General features: G+C 38.5%; 1 protein-coding gene across 4 annotated transcripts in view; it reads right to left on the reverse strand.

The window, feature by feature from the left end:
* ANO2 (anoctamin 2) overlaps positions 1–16842 on the reverse strand; it is a 203910-nt gene that overhangs the window by 87591 nt on the left and 99477 nt on the right. For all 4 annotated transcript variants that reach the window (XM_030040823.2, XM_030040822.2, XM_030040820.2 and 1 more), the window contains one exon: positions 14245–14328. In XM_030040823.2, the coding sequence (XP_029896683.1) occupies positions 14245–14328 (84 nt within the window). The remainder of the gene's footprint in view (positions 1–14244; positions 14329–16842) is intronic.

Genomic DNA, 16842 nt, shown 5'->3' on the forward strand with positions numbered 1-16842 from the left:
TAAACCAGGTTCAGTAAGTGTTTATGTACATGCATAAGATTTCAGGCATGTATAACTGCTTGTAAGGCAGAGATTTGTGATGTAGAATGGGTGGGGACGAAGGAACACATCATGCGCTTACCGAAGATAAAGTAAATCCAAGATGGAAAGAAAGTATTTATTCCTAGTGACTACATTAAAACATCATGTTATCGAAAAACAAAAAGTGCATGGGGAGAGGTGGAGGAGGGGACAGGCAAGGAAAAAATTATAATCTTTATAACATCAAAGTCACACAGTAAAACAGCTCTTATGCAAAGCTCGGTTTTGGCACTATTAGTCAAAGCAAAATAGATATATTGTTCTGTTGCTGTGACAATGCATCTTGGCATGGTGACAAAATCAGCCAAGAAGAATTCTTTTGGAGTGCAGTCTTCCCCGCTGCTTCACCACCTATGAGGTTTTTTTTTTTCTTTTTTTTTTTTTTTTCTTTTCTTCCTTACCAAAAACTGGCACAAGGAGATGGGGTGGGAGAATGCTACAGCAAGTTTTATTCACTCTTCACTACTTATACAACTATGGGTTTTGAACAGTTTAGACTGCATTGCTTTTGGCCTTATGTTTCCTAAATGGACAGTAATTAAGTTCTGCAGGTTGTTCATAATTACACTTTTCCTCAAAATCCTGTGATTATTTTTATTCTTTCATGATACCCTTCTCTGTCCTTAGATTTTAGCCCTGCTTCTAACTCTGCACCTTAATTATTCTGGCTGGTAATGCTCCAGCTCCCATGCAAACCTCCTTAGACTATCTCTTACTGCAAATGTAATTTTAAAATTATACTTAAATGTACACTTTATTAGTTATTCAATCTTAGCCATTCTGGAAGTTAGCCAAAATGGCAATTGTTTATTTTCTTTCTTCTACAACCTATTAAAAAATCTAATCAAATTTGTGCTTGACTTCATTTTTCTGATTCAGTTTTTGCCTCTCTGAATCTCTCTAGATTTTCCATTTCATGAGGAGAAACTAACCAGCAAAAGTGGTCTTAAAATTCTGTCATATTCCCTGGCTTGGCACTTAGGTGAAAAGGGTCTTAATTTTCATTAACAGTAATTTTATACTGGAGTAACTGAAAGTAGATGGCAACTTGGCTTTTTAATATAGGAGCCTTCTAAATCCTGAAGAACAGAGTGGCAGAACCCGACCATGCTGTGCTTGTTTCTGTGATTGAACAAGCCTGGGATAGGAATAATTAAGGAACAAATATTTTTGTGATCTAATATTCATTGGGAAACAAAATCTGTCAAGAATAGGACTTACCTACGTTCTAAAGCTTTAGATCCTCAGACATTTTTAAAATTATTAGATCACCTGCAAAGTTTCCCACATTCTCTACATTAGCTTTCTTCAAACAAGCTATTCCCAACTCTACAGCACCTTTGAGTCCCTTTAAAGATACAGAGAAGGGGAAATACATGTTGAAGTTCATACAGACAAATTCGGCATGACACTTTTTCCACTACATAGCCTGATACTTTATCTCATTTAACCTGGATGAATCAACAGCTATGCACTTAAACACAGAGAAAAATGAAGCACAGAAAGAAAAAGAAGCCATGCCATACACTTAGAAAGACTCAGTCACAGGTTTGTGTGGAAAAATAAATTGGGGGGGGGAGGAATATTAGGATCAGAAAGGACAAAAATGATAAAGGGAAAAAAGCCCTATCATACACCACCTGAAATGCAAGCAGTGAAAAAGCAATCACAGAAATAAATTAGAGAAGACCAAACAGACATGGCCTAAGTTCTAATTCCATCTCTTTCACAGGGTAGTCCTGTAAACTTTTAAAAAACCAATGAGATCATCTCCTCCTCTAGTTCTGCAGGGATAACAATATGCAATGAACCCCTTGCTGTTTGCCAGCAATAAGAGCAGGAAGGTGTACGGAGCATGCAGGACTCTCAAGGTACCCACAGAGATGCTCTTCTCTCTCGCTGGACTGGGTAAACAGCTGCCCTCCTTACTCACAGCACAATGTGCTCTATGTTTCATTCATTGAGGGAAAAAAAAAAAAAAAAAAAAAAAGAGATAGTGGAAAATCATCACATGAAGCAGAGAAGAATGAGGCATGAAGAACCAAACAGCAGTGGCTGGAAGGCACTGTAGTTGCATTGCCAAATTAACCATTTTAAAGTCAGATTTTCTTTTTTTGTTTTTAATGACAATTCTAATAACCATCTTTCCAGTCAGTTCCAGTGAAATATATTGATTTATAACCTATTAAACATGTGATATTCCCCCTGTGGCATAACACTATGCGGGTTTACTGAAGTACACTGCATTTTCCTTCCTTTGGGAATAAATTATATCATTAAAGACACCAATTTAGATGGCATGGTTATTAATCTGCCTTTAGTAAGCCCACGTTAAATTTTGTCCCATTTCTCAAGTACTTCTAGTAAAGCTTAAATTACATTTTCTTTCAAAATGTGCCTATTGTGGTCAAACTAATTTGTCTGCACTGCTTGGATCATTTCTTTCCCGCATTTCACAGAATTGCACAACAGCTGAAGTTTGAAGGCACCTCTGGAGATCATCTTAGTCCAATACCCTGCTTAAAGCAGGGCCAGTTAGAGCAGGTTTCTCAAGCTTTTGTCCAGTCAGGCTTTAATTACCTCCAGGGATGGAGACTCCACAAACTGTCTGGGCACCTTGTTCCAGTGGTTGACCATCCACAGTAAGAAAGTCTTTTCTTACGTTTAAATGGAAATTCCTGTATTTCAGTTGGTGCCCATCACCTCTTGTCCTTCCACTGGACACCCCTGAGATGAGCCTGGTTTCGTCTTCTTTAATCCCTCCCATTCAGGTATTTGAACACATTGATAAGATTTCTTGTACAGGGAGGTGCAGAATTGGGAACAGCACTCCGGCTGGGGTATCACCAGGACCGAGTAGAGAGGAAGGATGCACTATCTCAATCTGCCGGCATAATGCATCCTAGGAGCCTTTACTGCAAGGGCTTGTTGCCAGCTCATGTTCAGCTTGTTCACCAGAGCACCCAAGTCCCTTTTTAGCAAAGCTGTTTTCCAGTCAGTCATCCCCTACCCTGTGCTGGTGCAAATTTACATACAGATTATACAGCTGATAGCCTCCCATTACCTTTTTCCAACTGGTTTTCCTGCCTTTGTCTCTTGTGTTAAAATCATCATCATCCTGGAGAAAAAGTATTGTCTTTGTCAATTAAAATCTCACTTTTACATACATACACAGGTGTGTCAGTTATTTTGTGGGGGTTTTTCATCAGTATGTTTAAAGACCTTTCAATTTTTTTAACTTTCTTTTTAAAGGCCTAAATCAGAATTCTTTTTTGCAACTTTTTATTTCAACTTTACAGCTACAACAATACTTTCTTAACCATTGTGAGCTGTCTTCTAACATCTGATGTCTTTTTTGAGGCGATTAAGCCTAATTATGTCCAGAGTCCTTCCCTATTATTTTTTTCATGCATGCTTTGGATGCAAACTCACAATAATTTTTAAAACTTTGAAATGTTAAGCCTCCTCCATGTTTAACTCTCAAAGCTCTTCAGTCCAGCATACTTCACTAGTAATTGACACCTTTCATTTCTCAAAGATTACCTTATTGCAGAAAAAAACTTTATTTACAGACTATTTTTCATTTATTGGATATGGCATATTTGCTGTCAGTATTGTTTCCAGAATAGCAAATCATTTCAAGAAATATATCTGAAACAGTTTGTTACCTAGAGTTTTATTGTTTTGCTTCATAATGCCTGGTGCTGTGACTCACGGGCTTGTAAGGATACTTCCATAAACACAGCGCACTTTGCTTTGTATGTACCAGTGAGTTGACAATGGATGCAGTGAAAAGAAAAAATAAAATCAATAATATCTTTATGTTCAATGTTTATAGAAAGAAGAGGTCTTTGAAACTGTTTTAAGCATTTGCTTTATCCGTAAATTAAGAACATCCATTCCTCCTGTCTGGATTTGATAATCCTTCCCCTTTAAATAATGCCCAAGAAGATCACATTAATTTTAATTTTCACGTTATTCAGTGTCAGTTTTGTCAAAAGAGACAAAGCTTCTTTCCATATAAAGAATGATGGTTTGCATAGTGTTTGAAAGATATCAATCAGACAAGCATAAGTAAACACAATGAAGGCTGAAACCAAGCAGTGAGGGAGTGACAGTAGAGGAGGAAACAGATGCAAGATATTAATTCACTGGCTGGACCCAAAATTCTGGGAAAAAAGGAAAAAAAAAAAAAAGTCACCTGACTGAAGGATGGCTTTTGTAATGCATTGACAGGAAGACAGAACTAAAGCTGTATGTCTGATACAGCATTTGTAAAACAAAGCAGTCTGACTGAGATTGATTTAAATACATTCAAATATCACAGTAGGTTAATTTTTAAAGATCTATTTGCAATGTAAGAGACAAGTATCAACACTTTCAAAATGGTATTTAAGTTGTTTCAAGAAATTAGGTCCAACCTATTTCCAGGCAATTAATCTCAGTAAGAAAATCAAGCACAGAACAGGAAAATCAGGTCCAAAAGAAGCAAAACAGAATGCAACACTTGGTCCGGTAAATTTTCTATGCTTTCTCTAAGCCACTGTAATTTTTTATGCAGGAAAGGATAGCAACTGGTGTCTATGGGTTAGGTAAGATTCCAGGCTGATGTTCAAAGGACCATCCCATTTTAAACCCATCAGGATGATCTTCACTGTTGTTTAGGAGGGAGAGGGGTTGAAGGGGAGGGGATTACACAGACTGTCACGCCAGTAAGGTGGCTATTTTAAACATGAGACCAATTTTAACTGTAAGACTTTAGCTGAATTTGGCAATTGGGCCAAAAAAAGCAGTAAGCTTTAAAACTGTTCCTGTGGTCTGGCATCAGACAGTTGTAAAAGCTTTGTAAGATCCTCCTTTGATTTTCTGGTTTGATTTCATGGAACTTTAAGAACAGAAGAAAACCATGTGGAGGGGTGAATTCTGAATAGTTATGGTTACTTACAAAGGAATAGCTAAAGGCACATACATACCACTCCATCATCTTTCAGGGGACTCCTTAACGGCAAAGGAGATACACTGGAGGTTTCTTTTCACTGTTTAAAAAGGTAATATTCCATCTTTATTTGTATCATTAGCTATGCACCAGACTCTGAGGCTAGAGTTGGAGTATGCCGTTGGAAGTTGTTAGATTAGTCCATGCATGTAAACAAGCTTTGCATTTTCACTACATGAACAGTAGAGATTGAAAAAAGCAACAAATCCGGTATCGTGTATTAATAATTCAAAGTCTACTCTCTCTAAATTCAGTTGCACCATACCTAGGTGACATCAACAGGAGAAAAAGTTCACTTGAATAACCTGGTAAGAATTCAAGTTTATCTATTACATGAAATACCATGGTGTGAAGGAGCTTCCAAACACAATGCCATCTTATCCCTAAATTAAGTGAATCATGAAAATCAGTAGATCAGCAGGCAAGTGTTTTTCAATTAAGCGTGGTAATAGCTGCAAAAGTTGAGCAGTTCAAACTGACTTCTTTAGCTCTTTAAGCTTGGAGTATGTGGAATTTCAATCTTCATGGGATGGATGCCCAAAGGAATTTAATGTAAATGCAGTTTATTTCTTTAAAATTGCAGACAGGATTGCAGTATGCATCAAATAAAAAATTCTTGGCAACTAGCTTAACTGACTGTTGTTTCCACAGCCAATTTGTGTAAATTTTGTCCCAAATCTGGGCTTCTGTTTTGACCTTGGAGATTAATAGCATAAAATTTACCCTATAAATATGCTCAACAGAAGGTAAAAAATATACTCCAAGATATAGGAGTTTGTCACCAGCACACAGGAAAGGGAAAATACTCTAGTTTTTCTTAAGTTCAAGTATCTGCATTAAATTAAAACCCAGCAGACTTCTGGAGATTTATTTTTCAACCTGAGACTTTGCTGTAACCCTCTAACCTGTTATTATAGTCTTTGACTGGGTACAATCTGATAGTAAGTCATCTGCAGTAACTGCAGACTTAAGGACTAATACCTTATTACTTACTCAGGCAGAACTCCCATTAATTGCAAGTACTGATGAATAGAACCTGTAGGAATGAGTCTTTCTGTTCAGTTTAATAAGAAAGAGACCTGCATCATCTTTAATGTTGTCAATAAGAAGCTTAGGCCTCAATTCAAAAAAGCACTTAATTGTATCCACATTCAGGACGCTGAGGCATGTGCTTAACTTTAATCTTGTACTTAAGTCCCAGTTACATGATTAAACAACGCAAGCTATAGTACTGCCCTAGAAAGAATGCTTCCTTGAGCCAAAATCTTCATAAGTAACACAAATAAGACCAACAAACAGCAGCCCTGGCTTCTCTTGTTTCTAGGTTCAAAGCTCTCTTCCAAAAAAGACAAGTAATTTTTATTTTGGCAGAAAAGAGTCTCACAAGCATAAGGTACCTTTTTCTTAAAATCCTGGCTCTGATCTGCACTGTTCAGCCTCCAACATTTGAATTAAAAAAGCATCTAGTATTCCTAATTAAACACCATTTTGATGTCTAGACAAAACAATGATGATTTATTCCTTTAGAAAAGATAAGCAGTGATTTCGTTTACCTGTAACTTTGGAGAAGAGGAATGGAAGCTAGAGGAGCAGGCTCATGTTATCGTAAGGTTGATCTCTGCCATCTCTGGAAGGGCACTGAGATCAGGGAAGGGCTCTGACAACCGGAGAAAGAACAATTTTGTATCCATCTTCACAGAAAGGACAAAAGGATAATCAAGGACTCAGCCTCACTTTGGTCTCTTGGAAAGAGGTTTTGAAACCCATTTCGGAGCACATAAACGAGAAGTAGGTGATTGCGAACAGTCATTATGGATTTACCAAAGGTGAATCATACCACACCAACCTGATTGCTTTCTGTGAAAAAAAGACTAGACTTGTGGACAAGAGGAGACTTGTCAATGCCTTTTGCCTTGACTTCAGCAAAATACAAGTTCGATGGTCTGGCTCAGAGGGTATTAGCTTATGAGCCATACTCTACCTGGAGACCTGTAACAGCTGGAGTACTGCTGGGGTCTATACTAGGACTGCCCTGCTTAACGTCTTTAAAGAAGGACCTGGAGGAGCTGATAGAATGCTTGCTCATCAAGTTTGCAGATGGCATCAGACTGGGGAGAGATCAGTCAATATGCTCAAGTACATGGCTGCCTTCCAGTGACCTAGACAGGCTGAAGGAACGGGTGTATACGAACTTCATGAAATTCAAGGAGGACAAATGCAAAGACTTGCCTTTGAAACAGAAAACTCCTTGCAGCATGTTGTGGTTTAACCCCAGCCAGCAACTGAACACCATGCAGCTGCTCACTCACTTCCCCCCGACCCAGTGGGATGGGGGAGAGAATTGGAGAAAAAAAAAGTAAAACTCATGGGCTGAGATAAAAACAGTTTAATAGGACAGAAGGGAATAAAATAATAATGATAATGATAATTATAATAATAATAAAAGGATTGGAATATACAAAACAAGTGATGCACAATGCAATTGCTCACCACTCACCGATCGATGCCCAGTTAGTTCCTGAGCAGCAATCTGTGCCCCCTCCCCTCCCCGGTCAACTCCCCCCAGTTTATATACTGGGCACGATGTCACATGGTGTGGAATACCCCTTTGGCCAGTTTGGGTCAGGTGTCCTGGCTGTGTCCCCTCCCAACTCCTTGTGCCCCTCCAGCTTTCTCGCTGGCTGGGCATCAGAAGCTGAAAAATCCTTGACTTAGTCTAAACACTACTGAGCAACAACTGAAAACATCAGTGTGTTATCAACATTCTTCTCATACTGAACCGAAAACATAACACTATAACAGCTACTAGAAAGAAAATTAACTCTATCCCAGCCAAAACCAGGACACAGCAGTACAGACTCTGCTGAAGAAGCCCTCTGGTGTCCCTGTAGACAGCAAGCTGACCAGGAGCCAGGAATGTGCCCTGGAAGCAAAGGCCAACAACACCCTAGGCTGTACTAACCAGTGCTTAACCAGTGGATCCAGGGAAGCGATTACCACCGCATCTCAGCACTCATTAGCCTGCATCCAAAATATTGTGTCCAGTTTTGGGCCCTCCAGTAGAAAAAATAAATCGCTCAACTTGTGTGAGTCTAGCACAGAGCCCCGGAGCACTTGTCCCATGAAGAGAGGTGGAGGAACAAGGCCTGCTCAGCTTGTTTAAGGAGGTCATCAAGAAGACAGAGCCAGGCTCTCCACAGTGGTGCATGATGGGAGGATGAGAGACAATGGGCATAAATTGAAACGAGAGGTTCAGGCTGGGTATAACGAGAAGCTTTTACAACATGAGGACAGTCAGGCAGTGTTCAGAAAGGTTTTACTATTTCCATCCTTGGAGGTTTTCAAGATGCAGCTGGATAATACCCTGAGCAACCTGGTTTGGTATCATAGCTAACATTCTTTTGGGCAGGAGTTTGGACTAGATAAAATCCTGAAGGCCTTTCCAACTTGAATTATTATATAATAGTATACTTCTAAGCATTTTCTTTCTTCATATCAAGAGTATTGGAAAAGCTACCTCTTCTGAAGGCTGACTGGAATGTAATTCCAAATACTAGAGCACAGAACTCTGGCTATACATTGGGTTCATTTATTTGATACAAAGGAGAAAATCCCACCTCAGATTTTCAGACACAGGGAGCAAGTGGCATATTTTTAGCCACATTTTTTACACTACTCCATACAAAGATAACCAAATTCCAAGACAATAATAGGGAAGAGGTTTGAACACACATTGTATACCTTCTAGTCAAAGAACCCACACATCTAAATAAGAACATACTGAGAGACCATGTCAACAGTCTTTTGAAGACACAAATTCTGCTTATGAATACTCTGGTGTAAAACTGATGTAACCCAGAACTCAAATAAATGTTAAAATAATCAGAATTACAACATTTACCCTTCTAATGTGACTTGATCCAATTAGCCAACCAAATATTGGTACAATAAAGAGAATGAGATGTCTCTCTAAGATTATCATCATAAGTGTCCTCATTCATCTTCTATCATTCTCCATTTTTTATTTTCAAAAGTTAAGTATGCAAGGAATAAGTTGAAAAGAAAAAAACCCATCAGTTATTACATATTCCTCTTACTATCCCATATGCTTGGAAAGTGAAGTTATTTGTCAAAGTAAAGCAATGAAAGAGGTTGGAAAGACACTGGCCAATTTGAGAAATACTGGACCAAAATTGGTGTTTTTATCACATTAATAATAAGGTCCAATAAATGCTAAAAAAATATTCTCTCAATATTAGTGATTAAGGAACTCTGGGTTTATTCACAGCTCTTTTACAGTTCTGATTGTTCAAATTAGTATTTATGACCCATTATCTTGGTTTCCTCTACAGAGTTACAGCTAATATAAAAAAAGAGATTTCTTTTTTTATTTCAGTTAATCTTATCAAGGACTTGCTTAATAAAGAGGTGGGCCTCAACATCTGAAATGTTTCTTAGGCCTTGTGAGAGTTTCACTGATGCAAAACTGGGTAAGGAACCAATTAGCGGCAAGAATTACTATTTCGTGTTTCACAATGCTGAAATTTTCAAAATGTATCTATAAAGTATTCATCAGCAATGTACAATTCTACCTTATATTTACCTGTATCATCCCTACATTAGGCACCTTCCTCTTCAAACCAGCTTGCTTTAATCCAGTTCCTAACTGAAACAATGATTCAGGAAGAAATATTTCTTTCTTTTGTTTCAATTACCAACTGAATTAACAATTTAAATAACTTATTCTGCCACTTTCACATTTAAAATGAATTAAAGGCAAGTTATAGTGCCAGATTCTATTATTCCCAGGGTTTGCTCCAAGTAAGGACGTGAGCCAGGAGACAAGCCCTTTTTTTCTATAAAGAAAAACTTTCCTTGAGAAATATGTAGAATGAGTTATTCAGTTTCCTGCCAAATAGGAAAGATAAGAATATATATGATGTTGCATCATGTTTGCCAGATCAGCTGGACATTTAATAAAAAGGAGTCAGGGCCTGATCCATCTCTCCCAGAAATGACTGGAAGGCTTTCTTTCCATCAGCTCCAGTGAGAGTTGGATCTAGCCCCATCTGCATGTTTTCAGGCACAAGACCAATTTTCATTTCCTGACCTGTGTGTATTTCCATTGAGAACATTACTATTGCACAGAGAGAACAACAACTTGTCAGAAGATTACAAAGATCCAACACCTTTTTTAGTTAACATTCTGCAGATACAGTAACTTTACCCTATTCATTAAATATTTTTATCCACATCTTCAATGTTATAGTGTATTAAACGAGAACAACAAAAAATAATATGAATTGCATTATTACAAAAATTCCATCTGCCACATTTGCATGAATGTATTATCAGACACACGTATTCATGCACGCGCATGTAAGCCTTCATCTCTGCTGCAAGGACAAAGAAGCTTTTTAATGTACATGAATGAAGAAGCTCTACATTGCAAGCCTTTATTTATGTGACCACAAAGAATCAAATAGTGCTACTGGTTATAAGCCAAATCATTGCAGGTTTCCAGAATCAGTCCCTTAGAACTTGTCATTTTTTAAAATCAATGTTATCATTCATAAGGACTGTCTCTTTATGCATTTGCTACCTAACCTGAGGCATTTCATGTAAATGTTTCAACTCCTTTAGCTTTAAATGAATTCTCTTCTGCAATAGTAGAACCTTAGGGTGTTATTGTAAGAGTAACTTCACACCAATCTTTTGTGAAGTGCTCTGAGCCCTCACAGTTTCTTTCCCACTCTCAAAATAACCAATAAAATATTTATTAAAGCAGCCTGAACCACACAGGGTGGTGTAGGCTGAAATTTTGCTCTTTGCTTATTACAGCAGCATAAAAACCCTAAGTAGTATTTGTATGAAAGCTATATTCTATGACACAAACCCCACTGGGCAAGTAATACATTAGATCTGTAATACTTTCTATTGCCAGTCTCATCAAGCTGATTTGGAATTTGTTGCCTGGGTAGAGTGACTCATATGTTTACTGGCCCTGACAGGTGCTGGGCATCTTCCACACTCATTAAAGTTAATGACTTCAACAGCAGACAGGGAAAACTGTATGTTGAAGTAGGTTTCCTCTTAACAGGTATTCCCAAGTTATCATTTAAGAGACTATGTAAGTGGTGTCAATTTTCTTCTGCAATCACAAAACCAGCCCATAACCAAACCCCTATCCCTTCATTGCAAAAATAACCCAATTAGCTTCACAGGGACTCCTTGTTGGAGGAAGGCAAGAAAAAAAATTGCACTGTACACAGAGTTTTCCACATAAAAGCTCAGTTTCTTGCCATAAAACTAGTCACATCCTCACCGGAACAGAGGAATTAACATACTGGAAACAAGCCAGTAATTTTATAGAAATATATGCCTTTAAGTAAGCTCTAAATCAGTATTCTCACAATAGCGGCAGCTTTGGCATCGTTTCTATCCCAACAAGCCACAGCTGCTGAAATGGAGACTTCTGACTTCATATTAGATAAGTAATGAGACATTTTAGGCAGTGGTGCCAGAGCCTGTCCTTTGATATCAAACAGCACACTACAGTTGTTGACCAGCTACACCCAAAAGATATGCCTTTAAATTACACTAGTTAGCTAAAAATATTCAGGCAAGAACTTCACAGAGACTTATGCCATGACATTAGACTGTCAACCAAGATATAATGAGTTTGAGACCTCACAGGCATCTGTGTATTCATACAAAACCGAGAAATTAGAAGGACTGAATTTTGAACTACAGAGAGACCTCTACTTTGATGCCTGTCCAGCCACTAGATCTGCACTATTAATATGACAAAGCCCTGTACCCTGGCTTCCACCCAACAAGACAGAAGTACTGAGCCAGAGACCTCACAGAAACCTGTGCCTTAATATTAACCTGCCATGCAAAAGCTCCTGAGCTAATGGTCTTGCAATGAGTATAACATACAGACATCTGAAGGAGGAAAAGGAGGAGATTAAAACCTCTAAAAATTAGGCAGAACAACTATTGCAGTCATAAATACTCATCACTTCTAATATCTAACTTTTCAGGATTTTCCAAAGCAAAAGGTAATGGTACATTTCCACAGTTACATTAAAAGTAACAGTTCAATTAAAGAATTGGCCTTTTTCCTCTTCAGCAGGTCTCACACAAACATTTCTTGCCCTTATAATATCGTAAGACATTGAGGTCCAAACCACTGGGCAACACATCTTCCAAACCCAGACTAATGTGCTGTTTGCTGGAAAGAATTTGAAGGAAATCAAAAAAAGTGATTGCAACAGAATTAGTAAGCAAAATGTTGACTGATGGAAAACTGCTCAGAAGTTTGGAACATATTTCAGTAATTTGGGGAGAGATGGTAGTCAGTTAGTTGCAGGATGAATGCATTTATTAGAAATTTACCTTAACCCAAATAAAATGTTCTGCCATATCAATAACTGTTTGCTCCCTATGAGTAACTGATGGCAGATGTCAAAGCACTTTAATTTTTAATGAAGTTTAGAAAAGAGATTGAGATGACTCTGGGACACTTGTCCAGAAAATACATTAAATAACACAATGAACTAAATTTCTTTTTTTCAAAATTACTTCAGAATCAAATATTACTAAAAATCAGGAGTTTTGTAGTTCAAAATGACTACATCAATTTCCAAAAGAGGATTTTGTCTCCTATAAGGATATTGGAGAAAGTCTGCATACAGATGCCCCAAAAACTTGAAGCAAGTATTTTCTTTCTGAGTGCTATTTTTCTATCCACATTGGCACAAAAAGTAACTGGAAAGAAAACATTCCAGGAAAACCTTTCTCTTCCTGATGTTTGAAAGGAGTTTTTATAGTGCTGAATCTTTACATTGTTCCTCATTTTCCACCTACGCTCTTAGCATTTTTCATTGCTTTCTTTTACCTTAAATTAATTTCTAATTTATAATGCTGTGATTTCTGTGTCTCATTTAAGCAAGATAATTATCTAACACTGCCTCATGACTACAAAAGTCTAACATTCTACAGCATCAGTCACTGACTTGTTTCCAGATTTCACTTACTTTAGTCAGAAAAAGCTGAACGGCAGCAGCTGCTTTATCTGTCTTTTACAGTCTTTGATTCCCCGCTTGGAAGGCCTAGAGAACTGTTTAACGTGTAAGGGAAGACCTTCCCCATACTGCTATGTGAGAGTCCCTGCTTATATTGGGCAAGAACCAAAGCCCATTAAAGTAATTGAGAATTTTTCTATTGTCTTCTGTGGAGTTTGGTTGGGCCCAACAGGTGAAAGACTTTATCACTGAGATGAAAGATTCACTACCAACACTTCCCACTCTTGACGGTGATCAGCAGAAGAAAGGGATAGTTAAGTTCTATCATTAGCTGCAAGGCTATATTTGTTGGACCAAATCTGAAAACTGGAGTATTCTCCACTTCAGATACTGGTTCTCAATGTTTAAACAAATTAAACTGTTTCCTTGGTTTTGGAATGCTTTGGCTTTGCTGGCACGTGTGGCATGCAGGGAATAAGCAATGGTTAACCAAGCCTAATGGACAAAGTCTACAGGGACTTAGGAGTGCTTAGGAAATAGACCTCGATCAGTATTTTACAGAAATAATTAAGAGGAGATTGGGCAAAAAAGTGCTTGTTCTTAGGTTTGAAACAGCCATAGAAAGCCTAAACACACTTCAATCTAAAAATGGTATACCAATTCTCATTTTTCCATTTACACTGGAAATGTTATCAAAACTTCACAACTGTGTAACTACGACACAACTAAAGATGCCCATGTTACCTATGCAAACAAAATCACTACAATAAAAGCTGTTTTCTTTATTGTTCACAAAGTACTGAAATTCTAGGTCATTGCTGTAAAAATCCCTGTGGTGATTATTTTACTAATCACTCATCACTCTACAGAATAGGTCCTGAACCACCTGTCAACCATATTCCTATGCAAATTGCTAATTGCTTTACTTTGCAGAGGTAGCAAAGTGATTACCTCAAAGCCTTTCAATGGCACTGTAGGGCTGCATAACACCAGACCCCTAGCAAGCAATTTACAAAATTGATTAAGAGCACCAAAAAGTGCCTTTTGCAAACTATCCATCAGAGACAGACAAAAAGATAATCACAATATAACGAAACACAAATCCAATATAAGTGAAAAGAGTGACTTGCGTCTTACTTCATTTGAATTTTCGGTTCTGATGTTTTTATTTTTCAGCTTTTTCTGCAGCAGTTTGGTTTCATACTCTGGTCTGGGATGCTCCTGAAAAAGGGGGAAAAAAAAAAAAAGTGTGGTTATGATTAAGAGAAAAGAAAAAAAAGTTCTGGTCACTTATTCACAATCCAAGCCATCAAGATGATTCAACACCACAGGACCTTTTGGACTAGGGGGATCACTGCCTAGAGGTATGGGATACATTGTGGGATGCAGTGGAAGAGCATTTAGAGATTGTACAGGACTTATTATGGGATGTTTAGGGGAGGAACCAAAGGTGGGGAAGGGAGGGATCCAGGTCATTTAGGGAGGAACAACTGTGGAAAAATAGAGGGATAAGGGGTTGTGGGGTTGTACCTCTGCGTGCCGGCAACTGGGGAGACTGGGGCCCAGGGGCACCTACTGGGCAGGTTAAGTGAGCCCAGCTGCTGGGGGGATCTGCATTGTACATGTGTGCATATATATATTCTCACTAGCAGGCCTCCATCCTGCTCAGCCAGGGAGAGGAGCAGGATGAGTCCACTGTGCTGTCTGTGTTTGTGTGCCCGCTGCGTGCGTGTCTGTCTGTGTGATCTGTGTGGCTGGCCATGTCTGTATATACATATGTGGCGTATATGTGTGCTCTGTGTACGCATGCCTACTGGGAATGCATGCTTAGCATCGGTACGGGTTGGACGTGGGGGCATGGTGCTGTGGCTGCCTTGCCTCTCTTGAGCTGTCGGATCTGGCCCAGTTTCCCCTATCAATAACCTTTCAAGGTTTGCCTGCAAATTATATTTTTCTGTTCCAAAGTAGAGCTTAAATTAAGCATGGTAGCACAAACTTATCAGGATTTTAAAGAGAGCAGCTCATAAAAAAGACAAACGCCATGTATTTCCTCATTCCCACCAAGTTCTGAATTCATTCAGAGCCTGGAATTTGGATTTGATGCCTCCCACAAAAAGCCTATTCCTATGGCATTGGCCATACCATCCTTCCTTACTATAATTAGAACATATGCTTCTCAGCCCAGCCACAAAATCAACTTACTAACACTTTTTAATGAATCTGATAGCCACGAAGAGAATAAAAACCATTTTTTTAAAAAATTAATGGACAGTAGTAGGGGGGTTGCATGGAACTTCAACAGTCGTCTTTGGGGGATACATGTGCTGTTCATTTTCTGTTATCTGTAACATTTTCACTGCATCAGACACCATCTCAAGCATTCTCTGTTGCACACCAGTGTGTAGACACAGTGAGACTTCCAATGTATTGTTTATCCTGATCATGAGATTTTTCCTGACGCATCGAACAGGTAATGTGAACAAACTGTCATTTAAATAACTGCCTTAAATGAGTATTTCCTTACCGTTTTGAACTCTGTGAACAAGTCATATGTATGTCTCCCCTAAAGGCAGTCCCAAAAATGGTACATCCATTCTACTGCTCCCAGGGAGTCTGGTACTAACATGGGAGGCTTGAGGGAGCTTTTTTTTTTTTCCTCTAAAGCTCAAGTATGGCTATGCCTCTGAGACTCTAGCACTGTGATGCTATACCAAACAAATATAATGAAACTGCTAGCATGGCAGCTTGTTTTACACTTGTAATTTCATGTACTATTCAAATTAATAAAACATGTTCTAAGGGTGCAAGTGTGACACTCTTTGCATCACAGAGCTCTTTTACATGACTTATGCCTCACATAAAAATCAATACCACAGGGAATGAAGTTCAGGAATCACTATAGCACTTCTTGTCACAAGGGTCACTGTTGTTACTACTTAGTGCTACAAGTGTATGTGGAACTCCAAGAAGTAATGAGGCATGGGTAATCTCTGACATTACTGAAGTAGATTAGCAGCAAAAATGGTGGTGAGCAGGATGGCGAAAGGAAAGACAAAGATGCAACAGTAAGTGTTTAAAGGTGCTGTGGTCAATGCATGTATCTTGACATTTTGTAAGTTTTCACTAGCTTGTTCATTTGCATTAATTTGTATCACGCCTCCTTAGATATGGTTCAGAGGTCAGATGGAAGAAAGATCTTTAGACTTAAATGAAGAAAGGACAAAGGCATCAGGCATGGATGGGTACATGAGAGGAGGGAGCTTGATGAAAGTAGGGAAATGAGATAAATGAAGCTGTAAGAAACTGAGGAGATCTAATCGCACTATGGGAGCACCTGCAGAGCTGAATTGGCTTTCTTCCTTTTTTCTTATTTTCTGCTAAGCAAAGCATTCAGGGACACCAGGGGCAGCTGCCAGAGGTCAGAGCAACTTTTGAAAATTGGCTTGAAAGGAAACAGGGTGAGAAAATAAAATGCCAAGCAAAACATAGTACTGTAACTTATTTCTTGCTATTGATAGTTTTGCTTTGAGTGCATGTTCTGTTCAAATTTGGTCAAGTTATGTTTAGTTTTCCTAGTAAGACATTTCAGTGTCCTTTTAACTGCATTTCAATACACCTACATCTGGACTGGAAAATCAGTTGATCTGTCTTCACTGAACCTACCAAGTCATCTTACCCTTGACTGGACAGACCACAGCACCTCCTGGAATGCATGTATCTATATATTCTTTTTGA

This window comes from Aquila chrysaetos, chromosome 17 (genome assembly GCF_900496995.4).
Source record: "Aquila chrysaetos chrysaetos chromosome 17, bAquChr1.4, whole genome shotgun sequence".
Lineage (NCBI taxonomy): Eukaryota > Metazoa > Chordata > Aves > Accipitriformes > Accipitridae > Aquila > Aquila chrysaetos.